The sequence below is a fragment of the Montipora capricornis genome, chromosome 9 (assembly GCF_036669925.1).
Source record: "Montipora capricornis isolate CH-2021 chromosome 9, ASM3666992v2, whole genome shotgun sequence".
Taxonomy (NCBI): domain Eukaryota; kingdom Metazoa; phylum Cnidaria; class Anthozoa; order Scleractinia; family Acroporidae; genus Montipora; species Montipora capricornis.
The window spans coordinates 34429502-34454942 of NC_090891.1; the positions used below are offsets into that span (position 1 = coordinate 34429502).

At 39.0% G+C, this 25441-nt stretch overlaps 1 protein-coding gene across 3 annotated transcripts; it reads right to left on the minus strand.

Annotated features, from left to right (window-relative positions):
• Positions 1-23565, minus strand: LOC138016501 (ataxin-10-like). 3 transcript variants are annotated; one of them, XR_011125820.1, is made up of 13 exons: positions 23375-23565; positions 22812-23009; positions 21755-21831; positions 21262-21376; positions 13035-13115; positions 12500-12586; positions 10188-10268; positions 9559-9596; positions 7991-8145; positions 4124-4235; positions 3743-3901; positions 3258-3321; positions 1-230 (listed from the first exon to the last, which is right to left on the minus strand). XR_011125820.1 is itself a non-coding variant. In XM_068863654.1 (13 exons), exons 1-13 carry the CDS (start codon positions 23530-23532, stop codon positions 40-42), a joined length of 1527 nt encoding a protein of 508 aa, XP_068719755.1. In that variant the 5' UTR covers positions 23533-23565; the 3' UTR covers positions 1-39. The 3 variants fall into 3 exon arrangements, 2 of the variants coding, with proteins under 2 accessions (XP_068719755.1, XP_068719756.1); XM_068863654.1 differs by having other exon boundaries at positions 3743-3912; XM_068863655.1 differs by lacking the exons at positions 1-230; positions 3258-3321 and having other exon boundaries at positions 3794-3932.
• Between the last annotated feature and the right edge of the window lie 1876 nt (positions 23566-25441).

Consider the following 25441-nt stretch of genomic DNA (forward strand, 5'->3'; position numbering starts at 1 on the left):
TTGGCAACGGTAAAATTTATAATGACTATTCTTTCCATATCAATACAATGTTCCTTTTATTGGCATAAGTTTAATTCTACCCCCATCTAGTTCAACTGCGTCCACACCGAACTGTCGCAGTCGTGAGGTGTCAGCAAGGCCCAGACGATCAATGGAAGCGACTATGTCCTGATTTGCCTTGTTGTTCTCAAGAATATTTCTTATGGCAAAGATTGCCCACTGACAGATATCTGAGGGTGAGGTTAAGTATAACTCTGCTGTAAGAAAAGTATGTTCAGGGGAAAATAACGGGTAGCTAGCTACTCACGCGAGTGATCTAGGGAATACTATATTACACGAAAAAAAATTATCATAGTGGTGATCCTCAACAAACAAATTCGCCGCGGCTAAAATGGGAGGATTTGGCCTTTGACTCTGAAATGAGAGAAATTTTAAAGCCGATACTTTGACAATAAGATACTATTAATATCTTTAGTGCAGAAGGAACGAGGCTTTTGATCAGATGTATGGCTCTGTGGAGAAGCCTCGCTTTAATGAGGAGTCACAAAACACAGCGACGAAAGATTTTCGACATTTTAGTCAAAGACTTTGAAATTTGAATCCTGTGTTGTTCTTACGCCTCTGCTTTCAATGGCCAACACGACCTATCAAAATTACACAGACTGTTTCTCATAGTCAAAATCTCATCGCTGTTGGGGGTCACCCCCACGCGTCCTTATCGGAACTAAGAATTTTGTCATGCGGTGTTAACTGTAATCTGATTGCAACTGTGAAAAACAGGTACGCATTGCGTACGTGTGGTAGTGAAGTAACTTGAAACCTTGCTTTATTCCATAACTGTCAACTGAGCTGCGTTTTGCTTCCCAGGACGCAATAGGTAAAATACTAAACCCAGAAAGATTAAAGGAAATTAATGGGAATCGAGAAACATTGACTTCGAGGCTGACATGAATTTCAACTTTTTCGTTTCACAGCAAGTTAAAGCGTGTACTCTGAGTGTATTTGGATGGGAGACTCCAAATATACGACTTGCTGCAAGAAACATAGGACCGAAATATCTATTTTAACGTTCAAAAATGCGAACTATGCATGGTACAAATTTTGTTAGGCTGCTTTATGCAAAACAACTATTGATGCAAAAGTAGACAAATATTGATACACAGTTTTAAGGAAGAGCACAAGGAAGTTTTTAGAAGTGTCGATCGAAAATAAAAAAAAATTGCCATCAGCAACAAAATTTGCGACATGAAAACAACATAACAAAAATCTTGAGAGTTTTGCTACGTTCAATTTTTCCATTGTTCTTTTAGCTGAACAAGTAAATCGCAAAATCGAAAGTGACATCGATCTCAGCGGCCGCCTGTGATCAAGTTACCCTTGCGTGGCAAAATGACGGCAAGACATCGGATTGTTGTTTTGTTAGATTTTTTTTCTTTCAAGTGTTATAAAAGTCGACAAGGAATGTGCGAATTTAACACGAAGATCACAATCGTCCAACTCTTGAGGTTGACTATTGTACAGTTTCTGCAAAGTCAAAAATTCACTCTCCTATAGCTAGCGGATCTTATTTATCACTAGGTCATCGTTTTCGAAATAGAAACTGCTTCATTATTCATCAGCGTAACAAATTCTTGCCGAATTTGGGGCTCATTTGTTGAAATTCAAGCACACTTCCAACAGACCTGTTCATTTTCGTGTTTTTTACCCAGTTATTTTCTGGTGCAGCTGTTAAATGACATGAGGATTTGAAAAGGCTTTTCAGTTTTGTTTTCCCTCTGACCAAACACACAAGTGGCTTCTGCTTCTATATTTTTTATACAGATATACATTTTTTCAAACAAAAGTGGAGCGAAAAATTGCGTCAATAAATTACAAGTGAAGAAAAAGCTATCAGATCCTATCAGTGAAATCAACAGACACAGACCAGCCGACAAAATCTACATGTTCACCATCAGCAAAATCAAAGTAGTGTTGCCGAACGTACACTTACACTCGAAGACTAAAAGATTTCGACATATGTGAAAAGGTTTAGGGTTAGAAGAGCTCATCTTTTCTATTACTCGGCAAAAATTTTGAGCACAGGGCTGTGGTAGTTTCAACATAAACAAGCTGATGAAATCTTCATGTTTTGCTGATCGATCGCAATGATGACGATAAAAATAGTTTTCTGTTTTTCTCTCCGTTGCGAGGAAATTATTGTTGAATGTTTTTAAATGCAGGCAGAAAAGTTGACCCGGTCTTTGAGAGTAAAAATACTATGGTCAGCAGGTGAATTTTGTCCTCGTTTATTTGACCTGCAGAATGGCTGTGGAATGTGAGCTTGCGTGACGATCTCCACACAAGTGAAAAGAGTGATTTTGATTTAAGAATTTACGTGTCTGTTAATTTGACAATAACGTACTCAAACAGTTTTCGTTCTCTTTTCATTAAGAAAATCAAGAAAGGAAAAAGACAAGTGGGCCGCAAACAAACATCAATTGTTGTAATTCAAGAAGACCGTACATTAGTTTCGTAATTCATGCACGTGCTGCAGGCCTGCAAATTAACACTGAATCTTAAAGCGCCCCGATTGACGAGTAAAATCGCCTGGCGTTGGACTTGACTGTGTGGCTGGCAGTTTTTGTTGGCGCGAGACGCAAATTAACGAGGGGCGCGGCCCTACCCATTCTCTGAGCGTTCGCCGCTCGTTAATTTGCCTCTGGCGCCAACAATGCCGCCAGCTACGCAGCGTTAGACAGAGTCTCACTCCTAGGAGTCAATGGTTTAAAGGGATTGTTAAGGACGGTGCCTACTATTGTTATTGCGCATACGTTCTACCCATCTCGAGATTTTCCTATCGGTGAAGCTCACTAATACAGGGATATTTTTGCACGGTTTAAAACTATCCGGATAAAGTAGATCTTAGTAAGTACTCTTGGTATCCAAAAAGAAAATTGGGGGTAACCATGCATTTTTGAGAGATAATTAAGCCTCAGTTTGAGAAAGAACGCCATACATTGCTTTGTATTTTAAAGCTTTTTACAAATATTATTCATGAATTATCTTGGAAAAATGCGTGGTTACCCCCAATTTTCTTTTTTGAATTCAATGACATTTGTCAAGATCTACATTTCCCGCACAATCATAAGCCGGGGCAAAAATACCTTTGAATTAGTAGGCACCGTCCTTAACCTGATACTTTTTTTTAAAGAAATCAACCCTAACCTTGCATAATCGTTTTGGCAATACTAAAAGAAAAAGATTCAAAGGAAGGATACACGGATTCTGATCATCAACGTTACAATGATCCAGTAACAATGAAATGCCATCAAGCTCCCGCACCTGTTTAGACAACGAATGTTATTTTAACGGCTTTCAGTTGACTATGAATAAGAATAGCCTTATATTGGTAAAATTATGCTTGGAACTATAAAAATGACCTGAATAATTTGGGGAACAAAATAAGGATTTGTGCGAAGTTTGTTTCTCGAATCTTCATGTGTCTTTTTCGCTTGCTTCAAAGTGAATTATAATAAAACTCTAGGGAAATTAGCCAACTACAGGTAGTTTTACTCTACCATACTTTGCTATGCGACTGGGATCTATTACTATTTTAACCAATCAGAAGCAAACACCAAAGCAAATTTGACTTGCCAGGCTGTGAATTGACTGAAACAGCAAGCTACAACAAAATTAATTCTGTATACTTTGCAAAAAAAAATTACAAAGTCTCGGACAACAATGATAAAACATGCTAGCTTACAGTGTCCTGATTGGGCCGATGCCGGTAGCACATATTGCCAATAACTCGTACCAGGTCTCTCTGAAAGCCCTGACTGGGTGCCAATCTCTCTGAGGTCACATCTTGAGGAATGGAGCCAACATTACTAAATGTTACCTTTGCTTCAGGTGTAGATGTTTCCTTTAACAAACCTAAAACGTTAGAATATTATCTGGGAGAGGGCATAAATATCGTAAGTATAAATTTTAATGGAGTACAGCACCTCAACATTCAAGCGCCACAGGTGAATAACTTGAATTTCTGACTACCAACTTTTTTATGCTGATTAGGTAACATCATACCCAAAAATAGTAAATTGCTCCTTGGAACAACGTGATGGACATCAATATTGAAAAGGCTTACCAACACAAGTTTCCAATAGAGATTTTCTCTCTTGAAGAGCAGTGATGCTTGAATGAAGTCCAGTACTTGTGGAAAGTAAACTTAAAAGCCTTGTGACAATCAATACCTGAAACTAAGTTATACACATACATATTTTATTAATCCTTTTGGTATTTCTACTGTACAGCTAGGATGCTAAACTACAGGCAGGAGAACGTGAACGATAAATAATAAAGGAAGTAAGAATTCTTCATATGATTCAGAGGATTTATATGAAAAGGGAGCACTGAATTTGCGAAAACAGCTGAACTAGCCAGGCTGTTCCAGAGAGGGATTACTCTAGGAAACACGGAATGTTTGTAAGCATTCGAATTTGAAAAAGATGCATAGTTTGCTCGGGTTTTAGAATAGAAAGGCTAAGCGGTATTTGCCAAAGGGAGGTAAACCAGGTTGTTTACAGCTTTATACATCATGGTCAGAGAGTCTAAGGTTCTCCTTTTCTCTAAGCTATCCCAGCCCAGGGAGTTTGTCATACCTGTCACACTAGAGTAACTAGAGTAGTCAGCACAGACAAACCTGGCCGCAGCACGTTGTATTGTTTCTTAGGAAGCTATATGCTGCTTTTCAAGGTGACCAACAGGGTGAAGCATATCAAAGTTCAATACGGGGTCTTACTAATGACTTGGATGCCTGCTGCTTAACATATGTACTACAACTACACATGTTTCTATGCTAAAGAACTAAAATCTTGGAAGCTTTGGATTTGACTTCACTTGTGTGTCCTATTGTCAATCATTTTAAATAAATAAATAAATAAAAGTAAGTGTTGTTATTTCAATAAAGACTAGTCTTTATTGAAATAACAACACTTACAGCAGACGTGTAAGTTTACAATAAACGTATGATTATTATCAAAAAAAAACGTTTATAAAATATGTGGCAAGGTACAATCTACATTATAAAAGAGATATTTCATATACAGCATGCATAGTTATGTAAGTCCAAAAAGGCATCTATTTATGAAGCAACGCTTGAAGCGTTCAGTTTTAACATGGAGAAAAATGAACTTGTGAACTCGGTTTCGAAGATTTATACGATTTCTGGTTGGATGTAAAAGTTCTATTAAACAGTGTTCGCTACTACCCATAACTTTGGCCCATAAGTGTATATCCCTTTTCGTTTCACTCACTGATGTAGCCAAACCTGAAGGCTCGCTTGAAAAATTTATCGATTCTGTCAATATATTTGCTTTGGTAAGCACCTGCCCACACTTCAATTCTATATAGGAATATGGGCATTATTAAGCTGTTAAATAATTGATGAATTTCAGAGATCGAGTAGCCGTAGTACTTGCAGACACGCAGAATGTACATTCTAGACGAAACCTTCGACAGCATAGAGTCGAACTGGGTGTCCCAGTTACAAGGATTCTCATTAAATGTTACACGCAAGATTTTAAGCTCCTGTTTTCTTTCAACTCCTTCCACCTGTTCCGGTAGTGATTTCCTTGTCCTTCCTCTTTCAACCATCTCCCAGGTCTTCTTCATGTGCAGTACCATTCTGTTATCTCTAACCCGTTTTTTAACATTTACAACTTCGGCCTCAGAAGGGTCATGAGCATTGACTTTAACTGTTATACTTAATGTGATGTCATCAGCGGACTTCCGTCATTAAACATTTGGTGAATATTGACTGGGGAAATGTTATTAACCATGATAGTGAACAAAACGGGACCCAGTACAGTCCCCTGAGGGACGCCTTTATTGATGTTGACCAATAGCCCTTATTACGTTGGTTTTAAAATTGTCAGGCAAATTAGCCATGTGTTATGCTGGGGGCAAACATTGGAAAAAAGGCAAACAGCGGAAAATCGGCTCGTCGAAATATTGAAATAACATTGCTAAAAGTACATTTTAGAATTTAAAATTAAGTACCTTTTATAATAATTTTATATCTTTTGATTGTCTTTGACATTTTGAGTTTCTACTTCGTTATCTGCTCATTTTTCACTAAAAAAAAGTTGAAGTAACTTTTGAAATCAATGCATTTTACTACTTAGGTGATAAACACTCAATGAACGTGAAACAAATCTCTCTGTGTGGCTAAGATGTTCGTTATAGCCTCTCGGACTTATGTTGTTTGCCCCCTCAGAAGTGTGTAGCAAATTAACATGATAATAGCAAATCCAACATGATAGCCATCGTGAATAAGGTCTATTCTGTTGAGGTACCATCAACCACAACCCTCTGTTGTCGGCCATCCAAAAAACGGATGATTCAGTTTACAATACAAGGATTACCAGGGTAATGCCAAGAGATTTTAACTTATCGCAGATTATCTCATGAGAAACAGAATCAAAGGCCTTCCGAATGTCAAATGTATATACCCTGACAAAGTCAGCTCCAGAGTCCAAAGATTTTAGCCAGAAGTGTAGTTTTTTTATTAGGGCCATAGTGGTATTGTGATCAGCTTTGTATGCAAATTGGTCTGGACTAATAGATGTTTTCAGTAAAGAAGAAAGTTCTTCCTTGTACACCAGTCTTTCAAAGATCCTCATGATGATATTAGTCAAAGATATTGGACGAAGCTGGTCACATGATTCCAGTGGATTAGGTTTGGGAATAGGAACCGCATCAGCAAGTTTCCAGAGGTGACGAGCTTCTTGTTTACAGATTGAATTGTTGAAAATTTTGTTTATGAGTGGTGCGAGGTGGTGGGCAAAATCACGCCGAAGCCAATACGGTAGGTTATCAGGTCCTGACGCAGTTCTCTTCTGATGGACTGAGAGGTCCCAAACATCTTGCTCACACACAGTGGGGATATATGTATCCTCAGGAATCATCACACGCTCAGGAGCTACGTATGTATCATCTGTGTTAATGGATCGAAGGTAATTGTTTATTTCTTCTGGATCTATAAGTGAACTAAGGTGAACATTTTGAGCTTTTCTTCCAGTGATTTCATCCATTCAACATTTCTGCTTCTTAAGGGACACTGCATGTATTTGATTCTCACGTATAAGTTTGTTGATCTTCTCCTGTAAAATGCGGTTTTCATTGGTTAGGTGTTGGTTCTTGTTTCTTATACTGCATAAATGCTTAACCAGAGGAGACAATTTTTATAATTCCAAAAGGATTTTTCATTTCAAGTTGACACCAGTAACAAATTTTAATACAAATTAAACCAAGGCTGTAGAAGCTCACTTTTGAAAGATTCACTTTGATAATTTAACCATTACTTAACCATTAGTAACCCTCTTATCTCCGACACACAAAATGGTTTAGTCCACTGATCAGGTCTTTCATCGGCAAGTATCCAAATTGTGATACAATTAGTATGTGTAATCAAATGGCGACGAGTGAAATTAGGAAATAATTTCACGCGCGTTCTGTCAAAATTCTGATATCAAAATTTTGACAAAACGCAAGTGAAATTATTTCCTAATTTCACGAGAAAACCATTTGATTACCTTTTAATGTCGTGGGTGACAAATTACGCTCACAACCGTAATTGTAAAATCGCTCGAGTACTTTATCCAACTGCTCGGGAAGAATCATCTCCAGGTTTTTCTCAAGGCTATTTTCGACACACCACTTCTCAAAAACTCTCACCCAGTTAATTGTGCTCTTTCACGTATTTAATGGTCACTGTCTTAAATCTAGACGCCATCTTCGCTCTGATCAAGATACAAGAGATGTTACAATGGCAATTTTGTAATTTCACATGGGAAATTACAAATCAACGCTGAAATTTCGCGCCTAAATTAAGGAGTAATTTGTCACCCATGATATTATGAATATAAACAAGCCCAAACAATGACTTGTGTGCCATATTCCTTTTAGAGAGTTATAATGTAGATTATTTATTATAAAAGACGTGTCAACTTACAAAATCGTCAGATGAATGATCCAGTTGTTGTAGCCTTTGAGTGATACCAACCACATGTTTCTCAAATTGATGTGACAAGTAATTCACTGAAGATGCATAAAATTCTGGAGCCATTTCTGGTCCTTTTGATTTTTCACTTGATTCATCCAAAGCATCTGTAAAAAGACATCACCTTGCCATAAAAAAGTCTTTTATGCATTCAAATGTCCTTTAGTTAATTGGATAGACCAGATGACAAGCTAAATTCTCGGGCTCATTCCATTCGTATTTGATCCGTTCTAAACCATTAAAACAGGACACTACAGGGTATTACCATCTCATATTTTGGATGTTGTCTTGACCAAATATGGTAAAATGGTGTTATAGTGGAATAATAATGTGTGTTAGTATCAACCAACCAGTGGACTAATGCAAATCCTGCATTTTGATTTGCTATGCTACGAGAGGACTATTAGTAATAGTCCTCGAGTAGCGAAAAGCGTGACGCTTTCTTTCGTTTCATTCCCAATTGAATATTTCTTTAACTTGCATTTGCTAACTTTATTATTTGCCTTTTCTGTCCGACTGGTTGGGTGATACTAAAACAATTAGACCCTTCGCCCTCAAGGGCCATGGGTCAATAGCCCACTCGGCTTCGCCTCATGGGCTATTGACCCGTAGCCCTTGCGCCCTTGCGCCCTTGCAGAAGTTTGGACCGAGAGTGGCCTGGGATGAATAATAAAATATTTGGACAGAGAGTGTCCTGGGATGAATATTAAAATATAATTATAAATTATCATGGTAAGTTTGCATGATCTGCTTGTGTGGTCAAGTGGATAAGAGAGTGGACACAACAAATCCAGAGGTAGGGAGTTCAAGCTCAAGTTTGGGTAAGTAAAAAAGAAAGTCTTGAGTATACTGTGTAAAGTCTGTCATAGAGGGAGTGGGCAAAAGGGTACGCAAGGAGGGGGGCCACGTGCAAAATAAGGGGGGATAGAACTGTGAAAGAAAGGGGTGTTGGATAGAGGTGATGGGGAAGATGAGGGAGGGGTATGAAAGTAGAAGAAAAGAAAGAAATAACATGTTCTTTTTTAGACCCCCTAAAAACCACGCCCCTGTTTTTTAACTACACCCCAAAAAAAGGAAAATCCCTTTTTTAGACAGTTGATAAAAATAAACCAGTACAATTAAAATTGTACCAGTTCAATATATTCTGTACCAGTTCAGGAAAAATTGTACCAAAGGAACAAATTGTGCTACAACAGATACACGTGTCGTAATGGGAACTGAGTTATAATATCACGAAATACAAGATGGCGGTCAAAAGTCACCAAAGCACCTTGTATGTTATAAGATTAAACAGTGGCCAATGCGTCGGCCGACAGTCGGTCAACTATCGACCAACTGTCGACTAACAGTCGATCGACAGTCAAGCGATGTGTTGGTGGGATCAGATTGTTTACCGTTACCCATTTTGCTGTGTACCTTGGATGTCATCATACATGCAACTGGTTTGTCTCGTTTTAACTTTTCTAACAAGACAACAACATAGACAATATTATTTTTGCGAGAAAGCTTTTAAAACTTACCAGTTATTTTAAGATGAAATAAATCCAGCAAGATAACTCTTCAAAACACAACAAAAGGAAACTTATAAGCTTGGTGGTTTCCTTAGGTCTCCTCAAATTAACTAATTGATTGATTGGTTGATTAACTGATTCAGCTTGCTTGGTTGACTGGCTGACTGACTGATCAATTGAGATTATAGTCTGCATGCAACCTGACTATATGAGAATACAAGGTAATTGTCAAGTTGCTCCAAAAAGAATCATTTTATTTCACCAGACACTTGCTTCTGGCATGTTAAGAAGTCTACAAGAAAGCTTACTCACAGACTATAAAAAAAAGAAGCATTAACAACTAGTAACTCATATATTCTTAAATTCATGATTGTATTGCAAGGACTTAATAGTAGCGTGGCTTTTGTCTTATTTAATTTTAGACTAAGTACACATGTAAAGAGGAAGAAAACCAAACTTAGTAATGTCTGCTGACATAAATTTTTGTCTACACCACCATATTTACATAGAATAGTATAGATCAAATGTGAATTGTGTATTCACTTTTCATGATACATTCCTAACCACTGACACTAACCATCCAAGCATAAAACAATACTCTCATTACTGATTATATAAGAAAAAGATACTGCTCTCACCTAGCAAGGGGATCAGATTCAATACCATGATACATATCAGGAAAGAGGCCCTCACAGATCAAAGTGTCTAGAATAAAATATCTGACAATGAAAAATGAAATCCAAGTAAGAAATCTAATGGCAAAGTTACTAAGACTTTATTTACCACTGATTAAAAATAACATCATGCACCAGACCCATATAAGATCATTTATACCATGCCATAGAAAATACAGCCAATCAGAATGCAGGAAAGCCATTGTATATTTGTCAGTATTCCACCGAACCTTCCCATCAATCAGAGCAATTCAACATTATCACACCCAACCTTCATATCATGCCTTACTGGCCACTGTATTTACTATGGCATAATGGTATAAAATAGTTAAGCAACCCTTTCTCGTGGTATACCGTGGAATATCCCACATGTCACTTGTATTTTCTTGGTACATGCACAAGGCTCGTGTGTATAATACGAAAATACATTAATGACTCGTGTGTACCACTCAAAAGCGTTACACAACTAGTATTTACACCATAGTAAATTAGCTGAATTAGGGTAAAGTGGGTCAAGTTAACATAGCATACTGTAAATAAACCACCACTAATTTTTAGTTCATTTGAAAAACAAAGGCATGGCATGTTCAATAGCTAGTATCGAAAACGAAGCACTCGAAAATGAAGACCTAAGCACGAAGCATTCAAAAGATCAAAAGCATTTCATTCTTTGTTTACATCATGCAGATAACTAGCTTGGACAAGTGCAGTCCAGGGCTCGAAATTAACGAAAAAATCCAGTCGCATTTTGCGATAAGATACGAAAATTTAGTCGCAATTTCGCAAATTTTAGTCGCAAAATCGCCGCGCTGCATTTTGTTGTCAGCGGTTTAGCAAAAAGATATGAGCCCGCAATACTTGTGTGTAAAGAAACCGCTGAAAAAATGGCGAATGATCGAAGAAATGGAGCTGTGCACGTAACATCGCAGCTAAATTACTCTACAATTACGCTATCTTCAGAGAAAAGTCACAGCGAGAAACAAAATAACTTTGTCATTTCTTTATTAATTTTAGCAAAAGTAGCAGCACAGTGGCAACTGCTAACCCTTTTGTTTCGAAACAGCGAAGGTGACAACAAGTCGCAAATTTGCGACCTCTCCAGATATTTTAGTCGCAAAGGGAAAAATTTAGTCGCCAATGCGACCGTATTGGTCGCAATTTCGAGCCCTGCAGTCATGACCCTCTCTCATGAAACACTTGCTCGGTCACCACAAATGGCAGAGCAACTCAGTGGCCATCATGTGGAGTTAACTCCGATGAGGTGGTAGAACCCTATACTCATGAACAGAGCCTAAAATTGCAATTTCACGGTTCTTGCATGTGGTTTCAATAACATTAACACTCTTCCAAGTACAGCTGTAGCCAAAATGTGGAGCCGGGATAAGGGTCGGGGTGTCTGTGTTTTTTCAATTATTCTCCTCTACTGTTATTTCAAATGATTGGGATCTGTCCATCATTTATGGTGGAAATTCTTGTGGTCAAAAAAATTAATGAACCTAAATCTTAGTTTTTTTTCTAAATCTAAGTTTGTTTTTGTGTCTTTTAATAGAAGTGAATTTTTGTCCAGCTGTTTTGCAACTATCATTTACTTTTGTTTAATTCACTTGCGGTTAGTTTTATCTTTTTTAATCTGCCGATGAATTTTTCCTACGGAAAAAATAATTTGCAGAAGCACGAAAAAATTTACCGTAGTGAAATGTCTCAGTGCATTCATTTAATTTAGTTGCCCTCTTCACTGTGCTGAAGGCAGAGTTGTAAGATGCGCTACGTTTTTGTTCAGTGGATGTTAAATATGACATTTAAGATTCCTGTTGTGAAACCCAAAACTTTGGATTGCTCTGGTCAAAGTGGTCTAGCAATGAAAAACAGGGTGCTTCTTTTGAAGTTGTGAGTGCTTCGTTTTTGACCTGGGTTGCTTCGTTTTCAAGTTTTGAGTGCTTTGTTTTCGACTCAGGGTGCTTCGTTTTCAATCTTTTGGGTGCTTCATGCTTAGGTCTTTGTTTTTGAGAATCAATACTACCATGTTCAATAGGCCATTTCTGAGTTCATGTCTGCCTCCTCTTCAAAGTGAGCGTAATTAACTGCCAAGTTTTTGTGATGGTAATTAGTTCTACTTCAAATACATGTACATGAGTGAAAACTAATTTTCACAAGAGATTTACAGTAGACTCACTTTGGAGGGGAGACAGACATGAACACTATTAATTAAACTATCAAGAAAGCATGTGCAACAACAGGTTGGTGGACAGTTCTAATAAATTATTATTGTTATATACCCCCATTCAAGAGGTGACTTGTTTGCACACAAGTGAATGATGTGTGAGATGATCTTAAGACCACTACGATGTTTAGTCAGCTCCAACCTGTGAAAAAGAGATATAATAATTATTATAATAATTACATTGTATTTGAATGTTTAAGGTACATGTAGTTTTGGAGAGAACTCGCTGTTGTTAACCCATTCACATCTGAAGTGCCCCCAATTGGTGAGTAAAATTGTCTGGCATTGGCCAGAATCAAATATGAAAGTCTCACTCTCAGGTAGGGAGGGGTTACTGGTAACTTGGATTTTCTTTAATGGGGACATAGTTTTTCAGTGAGTGATTAATGGGGACATACCAGTAGTTTTTCAGTGAGTGATTAACCCATTGTCTCCAGGGGTTCTCCATTGACGAGTAAAATCGTCTGGCGTTAGACAGAGTAAAATGGCCGGTTTCGGCCGGTTTGGATGTCAAAGGGTTAACAAAACTCAGTTTGAGTGCTTACTATAACAAGTAGAAAAAAGGAATTAAAAACTAAATTAAAATTCACCTTCTTTGTTGGTTTAAACAGTTGAAAATAATCATGCACAGACAATCTTGGATGCTTTGATCAGTTGATGAAAGTACATCTCTGAAAGACAAAACAATAAAGTTAATCACATTAAAAACATTTTTTGTCTTCTTCTGAACTGTAATGTGTACATGTTACTTTACTAAGATCTCGATAGCATGATAAATCTTTGTGAAATTTCTTCTGTTGAAGCAAGAAAAGCTTTACTAAAAACCACTTTAAACTTCTTCCTCAACAGTTGTCCTTGCTTTTAACACACCTCTGGCTATTTCCACAAAACTAGCTTCATGTGATCTCAGACCTCTTCAGTTGTAAGCCATTTTGATCTTTAAATTTGCATGCACAATATTATTACTTCATGTAATCTTGCAAAAGGTTTTGCATAAATTAAAAAGTTGCAAAACGCAATTCACATGCGCATGAATAACTCCAATCGGCCTTTGTGTTGATGAGCTCATCCTCGTTGCCCAGACTGATCCTAACAGACTCAGTTATTAATCTTAGCATCAAATAAAAAACCCAAGTGACATTCAGTGACATTCATGGTGAACAATGGGGCAACTCCTCTGTGCTTCTCACAGGAATGCCCTCCACAGCACAGAGTTTTCCTTCTTCTCTCTCAAAGCCCTTACATGCTTCTTCCCACAGGCCTAAGCACTTCGGGAGGTTTTGCCAATGTTGTTCCCACAGCTCTTACAAACCAGTTTATAAGTTACCCCAACATCACGACAAGGCCCTTTTCCATTAGTGCGACATATCACACAATAATTTGTTGTCATCACACCTCTTGTATTTGATTAATGGGTCTGACCGTTGCAAAATCTGCTTCAGGGTTACTCCTGCTCTCTCAACCACTTTGATTTTTAAACTCGTTTTCTCTATCTGCCCCACGCATCTCTCTTTTAGCTCGGATCCTGGGATCACTGTGTCAAAACCACCTCTTTCATACCATGTCCCCTTCTTTCTTTTCTCTCTTGCACTCTCCCCAAGTTCTTCCACACTCTTGGTCTGTATAAAGGTTGCTCACCATTAGCGTCTAGTTCTATCAGACAGTCAGAGGCCTTCAATGCTGATTGAACTACCTGCATCCTAAACTCCCGATTGTACCCATAGTACTGGAGGTGCAGCATCATATAGTTGATGTACCTGCCCCTGTCTCCCAAGGAAGTTCTCTGCTGCAATTGATTTGAATTCTCAAAACTTGCTGCATCAAAATTGTCCTCTTTGAACTCCAGTTGGTAGGGCCAACCTTGCACAGATTACCCTCTTTGACCCAACAATCTTCGAGTAAAACTCATGCAGTAACAAACACACACCACTTCCACCCTTGGTCATTCTCCTCTCTACCCAAACCTTTAAGCCTAATATTGGCAATCTCCCATCCCCATGGTGTGACAGGTAATCGACCTCCAACTGGATTGATGGATGTATCCTGTTTCCCAGCTGCTGCAGCATAGTCATGCATCTCCTATCCACTTGGGACACCCATCTCCCTCTCACTCCCTCCCAGGTTTTAAACAAAGATCACTCTACCTTCATCCTTGACAAACTTAACGCCATGTTTGGGAAAGAAAGAAAGGAAAGGAATTTTATTTCAGTGTCTAGTTGTTCTAGCGCTGGAACACTAATTAGGGACACTGTACACTGAAATTAACAATATTTATTAACACAAGTCAAAAGATGGTTTGTGAGGAGAGAGGAAACCAGAGCACCCGGAGAAAACCTCTTGATGCAGATTAGAGAACCAACAAACTCAACCCACATATGACACTGAGTTGGGGATTCAAACTCGGGCCACATTGGTGGGAGGCGAGTGCTCTCACCACTGCGCCATCCCTGAACCCCCTATCCCTACATTAACATCATCCACATACCGTTTGTACAACCTTAAACTCATCTCATTCATCCTCATCTTAAGCTGTATGTCCCACCATATCATGAGCTAACCCCTGTGAGCTCTAAACCTATGGGACCTCCTTGTGCCTGCATCTTGATTTGCATGTCAAACGAGTAAACATGCTTCATCATTATGAGACAGAGAACCACTCTCATGGCCTCAGTAAACATCTTCCTTATGTCCCTCACATCCAGCCATTCAGAAGGTTTTTATCAAGGTCCAAACCTGTCCTCTTTGCTTTCAAGGGCAACCTGTGATAGTGGGTGGTCGGCCTCTTCCTGTCTTACATCATGGGCAGAACTGCAACAAACCCATTTCTCTTAACTCAGCCTCAGTTCTGTTCAATCCCAGCTGAAGCCCAACTCGTCTGAGTCAGCCCTACCACCTGCACACCACTGATGTACAAAATCTCAGGCACCTTCTCTACAGTAAACAGCATGTCCAAGCTCGGGTACAAGCTTAAGGCTTTCACACCCACTGACCCAACAACCATCTCCCCCTCATCTGTATCCTTGTTGACTTCCCTAAACTCCACTAAAATCTCTTCAGTGGTCAAGCATACGCTCTCTTCTTCCTTCTTCAACTGCGTCAAAATCCTGCTTATAAGATGCGACAACTGCCTATTGTAGGCCACTATCAAACTGGCGGAATTTCCTCCTAATTGACCGCCCCTTGAGGTCTTTCCTCAACGTGTATAGGGGAGGAAAACTGCAATCTTTCACCATCATGTTGCTCTTAATCCTTGAATGTGCTCCCACCTCCTCCCTATCTCTCTTGCACTATTAGGCCTCACCCACATAACCAAGTGTGCATTCGCCTCAGCCTGCAACTTCTCATGTTGTGTTTTACATCAAACACGGCAACATCTTTGCGCACTACTGCGATTATAAATGGTCTTCCCTGATAGCAGAGCCTCCTTTGCATTTGCTGGACAGAGATGACAGTATGAGCAGCGCCGAATAACTACAAGGGCTAAAGGGGCCAGACAACTAAAAGAATTACTGAAAACCAAACTACTGCGGATTCAGGTTGAGCGTTTAATGACATAAGTTATCGCGTTCGTTATCAGGGTTGATTGGTTGCATTGCGAGGCAATTTGTTAGACGTTGCTAGGCGGGGATGATATCATTCTGTGTCAGAAAAGGAAAAGAAAAGGCACTTTGTCTTATCGATCTGTGTGTCATGGCGATTGAAATCAAGATAGAGTACTCTTACTATTCTACAAAAAGAATAACTCCAGTATATATTGTCGAAGAGCTTATGACCCTGGAATACAGCAAGTTCGTGGAACGCATCGTGAACGAGGTGCCCCATCTCCAAAGGATGAATTTAATGCGACTTACAGTGAAGGAAGATGAAACTGTCAACGAGGTAGATTTGTCCAGAAAGTATTTCAGCTTGCAGATGAAAGGTCTGTTAGACAAAGTAGCTCAGAGCATCAGAATAAGAGTATTTGAATTTGCGTCGCCAGCTGTAGATACTGGTATTCACAGAGTTGAAAACATGGCTGAGACGGGAGCAGAGGATCGCGAGCTAACACGGACGCATGTTCAACGCTCACTAGATTTACCAGGACGCAATACAAGCGCTGACAAAACTGATGAAAACGACTTGCCTGTGATGCTTCCTTTACAACGTTATGCTAAAAAGCAAAAGGAAGCCGTAAACGAGATAAAAAAAATTGCATGGAAACGAAATGCCAAAACTTGTGAGGTTCGATGACCAAATAAAACGAGCAGAATAGGGGGCACTTATCCACATGTGGAAACTGCCACTTAAAACTTGGACACACAAGAAAGATTTGCACTTTTAGCCCATGTAAATCCGCCTTTTCATGTGGTATTTCATCAAAACATAGCAGCGAAAAATTAGAAAGATCAAATTTAGAAAAAGAAATCAACCGCCTCGAAGAAAAACTAAGAACGGCAGCAAAAGATGTAGAAAATACCACTCATGCAGCCGACAAAGTGATCAACTCGAGTTCCAGACAAATGGAGGATGTCATTATCAATGAAATGCCCGACAGGTACACTTCCTAAGGGCTAAGAAACTGGGCTCTTTTCAATAAGGATGTCGCAATTCTGCAATGAAACTTAAAGGGAAAGTTGCCGTTACGTGAGAACGTGAGAAAACTCCTTGATAACATTGTTATGAAAGGCACTGATTGTAGTAAGAGTTCATCAACTCGTGTTAGTTTTACTTCAATTTATTCCGATGTTCGCAAACAAACTGATCATAGGATGACTTCCCAGAAGAGGCTACTCTCGGGAGAATATGCTATAAACTTTCCAACGGAAAAAAAATTGTGCGTAACTATGAGTACACAAGAGCAGTCTGACTTTAAACTGGCCCTAAAATTACAACAACAAGAAATGGTGTCAAGAAGTGAGTATGAGATCTCACCATGTTCTGAACCAATTACAACCACGAGAGTAAACAACGAACTTGATTTTAATGTGAACCCAGACGCGTCTGTCTCTATTGAATGTTCTACAGAAGCAAGCAAGCGCGGCGGCAGCTTTGTTAGAATTGCAACACAGATCTTCCTTTTCGAAATGACTCAGTGGAAATGTTAGCACTTTAAAAACGTTTGATGGTATGAAAACTTCGTTGGGTTTTGTCGTGTTGAACAGCTGACTTTGTGAAGGCTACTTTATTTGAAGTTTACATTAAAATGTTTTGTTGTGTTAGACTACATGTATTTTTGGTGTGAGTGTTTGTCTTGCGTTTGAGCGCTACAAATTGTTGGAACTTAAATTTTCCCCGAGTTTTTCTTAGTATACTTCTCCTTTATCCTGCATCAAGAGACAGCAACATCAATTATTATTATCCCACTAAAGGCTTTAGTACAAAAAAATTATCATTTCTTTCTGAAGAAAGAAAAAGCTCTAAAGATAAAATTTAAATGATTGACATATTTTGTCCTGAGCGTAATTAGTACAAACCCAATGCGTTTCAAATCTATTGTGGGAACGACTGCTAAAAATAGTTCTATTCAAAATCCGGAAACATCAACATGATCTGCAAAATATGAACGATTGACCAGCTCTAGATGTTCTAGGTTTGTACGCCTCATGTATTCAAGCTGTTTGTTTACTTCAAACTTTAAACCTCCAAATAACCCATAATCCTAGAGAATCCATGCAATCCACGTCTCCAGGAGTGATAAAATTTGCTGCTGTGTACAAGGATTCTTTTAAACATTTCAGTTTGCCAAAAACATATTCAGCAGGATTAAAATCTGGGGAGTATGCAGGCATGTAAACTAACTCGATATTGAGGTCGTCAAGAAATTCTTGCAAAATCCGTCCACCTTGGTGGTGATACGTGGGACAATTATCCATTACAATCATGTCTCCAACCTCAAGGCATGGTCTCAAAGTTACAGGGTTCGGTGAGTTATATGCCTCTTCAAAAAAACTGGAGTCTAATGTATTTGCCGCTCCATCAACTGTGTTCATGTAAGTTACTCCAGTAAGAGAACAGAGAAGATTAACTGTAGTATTGGGGTTTTCTGCGTATCTTGTTACTTCGATTGCCCTTTGTCCAATCGGTGCATGACCATACTTTCGAGTATTGTTTGAGGGAAGTTTCACATCCATCACATTCATCAAAATATTTCAACGTGTAGGGATCCTTGACAAGTAGTCGCCAAACAGTTGAGTATAAGCCATATTTGCTATTGTAAATCTTTCTTGGGCAACATGCTCTATTTTTTTGAAGGTAAACTTCTTGCCGCTGGGTAGTCTGTTTCAGACAGTGTTGCACACCGCTGTTACTGAAGTTGTTCCAAAGGGTAAATGGCCACAATCATACAAACAGTACATTACTTCTGCATGAGTTTCTGTCTTTTCAGAACTTCAATGAGTTCAAGATCTCCATTAGATAAACGACTAGGATTTCCTCCTCTGTGCTTCAATGGGCTAAGAGAACCAGTCTCGCAGTAGTTTTTCCAAATTTTTGAAACCGTAGCCAATGACACATTCAGCTCATTCACAATATCCACAAATCGACCGGGAAATATCATTGTTAGTGGGTCACCTCCTCCTTCAACGATTTTATCGATGATGAGATGTCTTAGGTCAGAGGATAAAGGTTTTCCTGGGATATAAGAGCGACTGCTCTTGCTTACGGTCAACATGTCTACATTCTGTAACGCGCCTTTTTTAATACAGAACGCTATCATCCCCCGCCTAGCAATGTCTGACAATTTGCCTCGAAACGCAACCAATCAACCGTGATAACGAACGCGATAACTGGCGTCATTAAACGCTCAACCTGAATCCGCAGTGTGCAGGACACAGACGTTTTCAGGTGACCATCATCAAACATAGCTGGAAGCATGAGTTTCAAACAGTAAGATTGTCCAATAATGGTATTAGAATCAGCCTAGCTGTCAGACCATTAATACCAAAGAAAACAGACCTGACTGCTACAGTTGCAAGGAAGCTGCATTCTGGATAAACCACTCTCTGAAACTGTCAATAATGTGTACTGATCATTATCACAAAGCATTCTAGCTTTCAAAAGTTGTCAAAATTATTTTGGAATAAACAAACAAACAACAAACTGGCCTTCTATCCATCCTTTTTACTTGTCAGGGACCTGGTGCTGGTTTTCGATAGTAAGCGACTGCTCATTGGAAACAGTTTGTTTCTCTAAATAAACCAATCACAATTGTTTAGATATTCTCCGAAGATAAGTGGCATGAAGATGAAACAGAGATGTCAACCTATGGAGATCTAAAATCTGGAGATTTTTTCCATCTGTCTCCCCACCCCTCCCCCCTCGATCAACCTATCCACTCCCCCTCCCCTCCTCTCCCCCCCCCCCTAAATGCACCCACCCATCCCCCAGCAGCTCCTTCAGAATACAAAAATATTCTGCCACCATTGTGAATTTGCAGGAAAACAGGGTACTTATGTCAAGAATTTTTATTGGTGAATCGGAGATCCAATCAAACAATTGGTTATATGGCTATGATAGCTAAAGGAAGTCATTTTGTTTAGTTCTATTAACGTGTGTTTGAAACTCAAGAGATGAAGAAATGCATTAAGAAACAATGAAACGAGTTTGAAAAAATCGATCTTTTTTAAACTTGGGGATGCAATTTGAGTCTAGAATGGAGAAATGTCTGTGAAAGGTTCAGAGTCATTTTTATCCGGGAGATTTAATGACCCGTACGGGAGACCGGGAGATTCGTTCCGTATCCGGGAGACTCCCGGATAATCCGGGAGAGTTGGCATGTATGAAACTGCTGGATCGTTGTTTGCAATATGTAGTATTTTCTTTTACTTGAAACAAACATAATCTTGACTTGTTGTTAAGATGCCTAGCGCTTCTTTGCAGGAAAAAAATCACACCTTCCTGTAATCATTTCAGCAAAAGACACTGGAAGAAAGTACCCCCAAGGAACGCTTCATGTTGATGATGGTCTGTTGTTTTGCTCAATTCCTGCCAACATAGTGGTTGATGATCTATGAAAGTTTGTGGTGGACAAACTCCTTGAAGCTGAGTCATGTGGCACAAATCGGCAAAATTAGCCATCTCTGATTTCAATAATTTAAAACGAGGCAACAAATTATTTATTTTAGATGTTTTCATCACTCCCTTGTGCTCTGATATGTTCTTGGATAGCAAATGAAGAAATTGATTGTGCTCCCCTTAGACTAAACAAACACGTACAGTCAAATTAGCTAATCAGAATAAAAAGGACAGAAAAGGAATTTTATTTAAGTGTCTAGTTGTTCTAGGGTCTGCTAAATCTGCGAGCCAGTGAGCCATGCGAATTTCGCATTCAAGTCTAAGCACCCATTTCAAATAGCACTGATAAACAGTTATTAAGTCTAAGCACCCATTTTAAAACGGTTAGCTTTCAACAACTGTGTGACTCGCATCTTGACTCACATGGCTAACCATGTTGGCTCGCATAACTCGCAGCCATGGCTCGCATGACTCGCAGCCATGGCTTTTTCATAAAGCTGAGAGGAAATTTCAGAGGTACACTGTTCAGTGCTTATTGCAGTTTGAGGAAAAAATTTTCCCGGCCCAGACTTCAGTGTTTCCATCATAACCATTCACCCGAGGGTAAATAGTAAATGGGTAATTGACCAATTATTATTAGAGTGCATGCTTGGCTTTTGGTATGTCATAAGGGAATAAAATGTTCATATTATTACATGTATATTTCAAGTTCAGACTGCTTGCTTCCTTGCACCCAAATAATAACAACAGAAGATTATTAGACTTAAACACTATTTATACATGATTTAGACCTTTCTACTAGGTTTAAATAATGATAAAACTTACAGGAAAAATTGTGGAAAGCAACAATTCCACATTAACTCTTGAGTAGCAACATTTTTGACGACTGCATTTCCAAGAAGCTGAAGACCACTTTGCACTGCAGCAGCAATCTCTGTCCCTGTGCACATAAATGTACATAAATGTAAATTTCCAAACCTTGCACACTGCTTAGCTTCGTAATGACACAAAACCAGGGTAACATGTCAACCTGAAGCTGAGAATCAATGGTCACATAACAATGTACAACCTTTAGATCTCCTCTTCATAAAACTACACAAAGAAGTAAAATGTAAACGTAAAATGAAAGCCTTCCTTTCAAATCTATTTTTAATGTCATAAATTTTATATGTAAATAGTTTCTTAATAATTGTTTATCGATAATTTTTGAGTATTTTTTAAGTATCTTTATTATTATTGTCTCTGAAATGCCCCTATGGGGAGTTGACAATAAGAGTTGTATTGTATTATTGTATTAAGTATTAAAAAAAAAATGTACCATTTTTATTTTCCAGAAAAACTGGCCTCAACAAAATAAGAATGACTTCCATTCCTTGCTTTGCTGCACCTGAGGAACTTTGAAATATGTTTGTCCAAATAAATAAGTCATATAATATGTGGCAACACAGCCTGGCAGTGGTCAAGACTCTTCCCTTGAGATCCGGAGATCCTGGGTTTCAGACCCATTGTGACCACTCGTTGAATTAGTTCCTGGTAGTCCCTGGTTTAAATTCTTGACTGTTCTTGTAAATAGCCAACTAGTTTGCCTCCGGCCAGTTGGGATTCTTAACAGTTGTTTTTTCGGTCTTTTCGTTGATTGTGTTTCATTGGCCCTGAAAAGCCCCTATGGGGAGTGGTCAATTAAGTATGCATTGTATTGTATTACATATCAAATTACAGCTCAACCCCCTCACACATCCTCATAATCTTTATTTTGCAACAATGGGTGTTCCTGCAGTATGCCTTTGATTGTAACTAAGAACATGGAACAGATGTGGATGCTCGTCAGAAATTTTGAATTTAACCCCTAAATGAGACCATCTGAGCATGGCTCAAGCTTTTTGTGACCCCTAAAGGAGACCAATCTGGGCATGGTTTAAGCAAATCTTGACCCCTAAAAACAAGTAAAAAAGAAAATTTGACTTCTGTCTCTCTTCGCGTAATTCTGTGTTTCTTCGTGGAATCCTAAACAAGATCTTGGCGGCTTAAAATATTGGCGCTTTGCCCGGAACACCCTAAGCGAGACCAAAATCCAAAATTTACACCCCTAAGCGAGACAACGAGCATCGCCGTCTGTTTCATATGCGAGCCCTCCCCCCCCCCCCCCCCATGGGACAATTGCTAGCATTTTCATGTTAATGCATGTGTTCAAATGGCCTTAAGTACAATCTCCAGTATAGATCACAACACTGCTGGCAATAAATGCCCTTTTTGTTTCTAAACAGGGCCTATGCTTTATTTTTCATTTTTCAAGTTATCAGCTGATGTCAATACAAAGACCCTCTGTCATAGGTTTGATGCTCTACCTACTGCGCTACTGAACAAGGTGAGCTTACATCGCCCAGCTCTGGTTCTTGGGTACCTCCGCACAGCAGTTTCTTAGGAACCTGAAGGTCCCTGTTAAAGTTTTCAAGCAGAGAATCAGATCTTGTTTATCTTTTTCATCTTCAGTAACTGTATTAACACATAACCTGTCCTTGCATGCCATAATGACATCTTTCGCCTGCAGAAAATTATTCTCCAGTAAGGCGTTTCTGTAAAAAATCGGGTCGAAAAACAAGCGTAATGTACAAGAATTCTTACACATTAAAACATGTACAACCTAACAATAAGACTATCAAGGCTGTTGCCTAACAGGAGCCCGGTAGCCTGGGGCTCCCAAAGAATAGCTCTGGGCGCCTTAATTTTTCACAGCAACACCTTTCACTTCATATGTTGGCCTCCTAAGTTCTCAGCGTTTATCTCTGAGGGCCCCTTTAAAATTTTCTTAGGCAGCAGCCTTGGACTTCTATTACAAACTTAACCATCACATTTAGACTAATAAGCTTGTTAATTTGTATCATTCAAATGTAAAAAGTTAACATACCAAATAAATCAGTTGAGGAGTTTCTAGTGTTACCTGTTTTGTTTTTCTAACGCCCAGATCTTCAGCTCCTCTAACCCATCTTCTACTTCGATCCATGAAGGTTGAGAGTGACCCGACGAGCGACCCAGTTTCCTCGATAAATTCCCCAGTTTGGTAAGTGGCGATTCCTTACCCGCCATCATGGAGGTCATGGACAACCTTGTTCCCAGGGTCTCTCTGTCGATAATGACTACAAAGACTCTGGGAACGAGGTTGCGCGAGAGGAGCAACTCAAATGAAGTTGATCACTCTGTCCCAGGACTAGGCCACTTGCACTAAGAGGTCACGTGACCATTGCTTCCTTTAAACAATGAGTTGGAATCTTGCTGATGCAAAAAATTGACAGAGCACACTAAAATTAGCTTACACCAGAAATTTGAGAGGAAACGCATTTAAGGAAGATATTTTATGGCACTTTGATTTTTCAACAAAGCAGTATGATTTGTATTGGCCGCCATGTTGGAGGGCATACTCTTGCCCTCCAATATGGCGGCCAAAACTACTTTTTGCTTATATCTTGTTAAACGTTTAATAGTTACGCTCAGATGTGCTGTAAACGTTAGCACATAATTTTTTCAACATCCTCCTTGAAGTTTAAGTGCAAAGCTTGTGTTCAGAAAGAAGTAATTCATAATTTTAAAAATCACATTTTGGTCACGTGACCAGCGAGGAACTTACTCATTTTAAGAAAATGGTGCGGGTTTGAAAAACCGAATCACTATTATTATGTTTAAGATATGACCCACTAATCGTTTTTCGAAGGCAAAATCATATAGCTTTCATTTTCATGAAAACTATGTCACATGACCTCTTAGTGCAAATGGCCTCTTGTGGTAGCAAATAAAAAGAAAAAGTTAAAGAAGCCCCTGGACAGGATTTGAACCCGTAGCACCCACTTTGAAGGAACTGTTTTTATCCACTTAACCACTAAAGATCAGCTGGCTAAAAAAAGGCCGATTATTTACCAAAACTAAGAAGTATATATATAAAATCATTGCTGAATAATGGTTAAGTCTGAAGCTTGATTTTAAAATTGTTAGCTTTCTCTTGAAGTTTGGTACCCGACATTTTTCACTGTGTAAGCTTGCTTCTTTGAGGGTGTTCATACAAGTTTACAGCGGCACTTTTGGAAGAAAAAAATATTGACATTAATATAAAATGACATCCTCGCACACATGTTCCCAGGTTCGAGTCATGTGAGTTCAAGCATTGGGGTTCGGCTTGCTGATTCGGCTTTTAAAAGAAATATGTTCATTTCCCATGATCCTTATCAAGCTTTCAGTGTCCAAGATGAAAGATAATACTTCGCTTGGAAGAAATTGAATTGAGGGAGAGACGGTCATCACTTCTTTCCATCCCTCAAACTGACATTTCCTTTTTTATTCAACTTATACGACGTACAGAGTTAACTGAATAGAGTGTAAGGTGAAGTGCTAGATTTATATCCCATATGAACCATGTGAGCGTTAGCCGTACTGATGGAAATGGGCCCACACAAGGACAGAGAAAAACTCTGACCAGGGTGGGAATTGAACCCACGACCTTCGGGTTAGATCTCCGCCGCTCTACCGACTGAGCTACAAGGTCAGACGGGAGCAGGCCGTGGGAACTGAAGATGTTAAAGTCATGGCAATGAACATGTACAAGTACAAGGAAAGGTTACGTTTATAGAAACGTTGGCCGTGTAGCACTTATATTTCAAACAGAGTTAACTGAATAGAGTGTAAGGTGAAGTGCTTATACGACGTACGGTCTACTTTAGACTTTAGACTTCAAATTTACTTCAAATTTACTTCAACAAAACAAAGATTTTAAACAAGCTGAGAAGATTTACAATACTCGCCGCGAGGCAAAGAGTTGAACCTGGATCGATGGCTTCACCTTGCAGTTTCCGATATCCACTAGACCAACGAGACAAGCTCCCGAAAAGTCGAATTTTTTAGAGTATTCCCATAATAGTACCCAGCAAAACAATTGAAAGTTAACCGTCTTCAACGAGGTTTTTAGACCTAAATACTGTAGATCAGCGCGGCATAGCTTAGAAACGCTATTTCTTGTTTA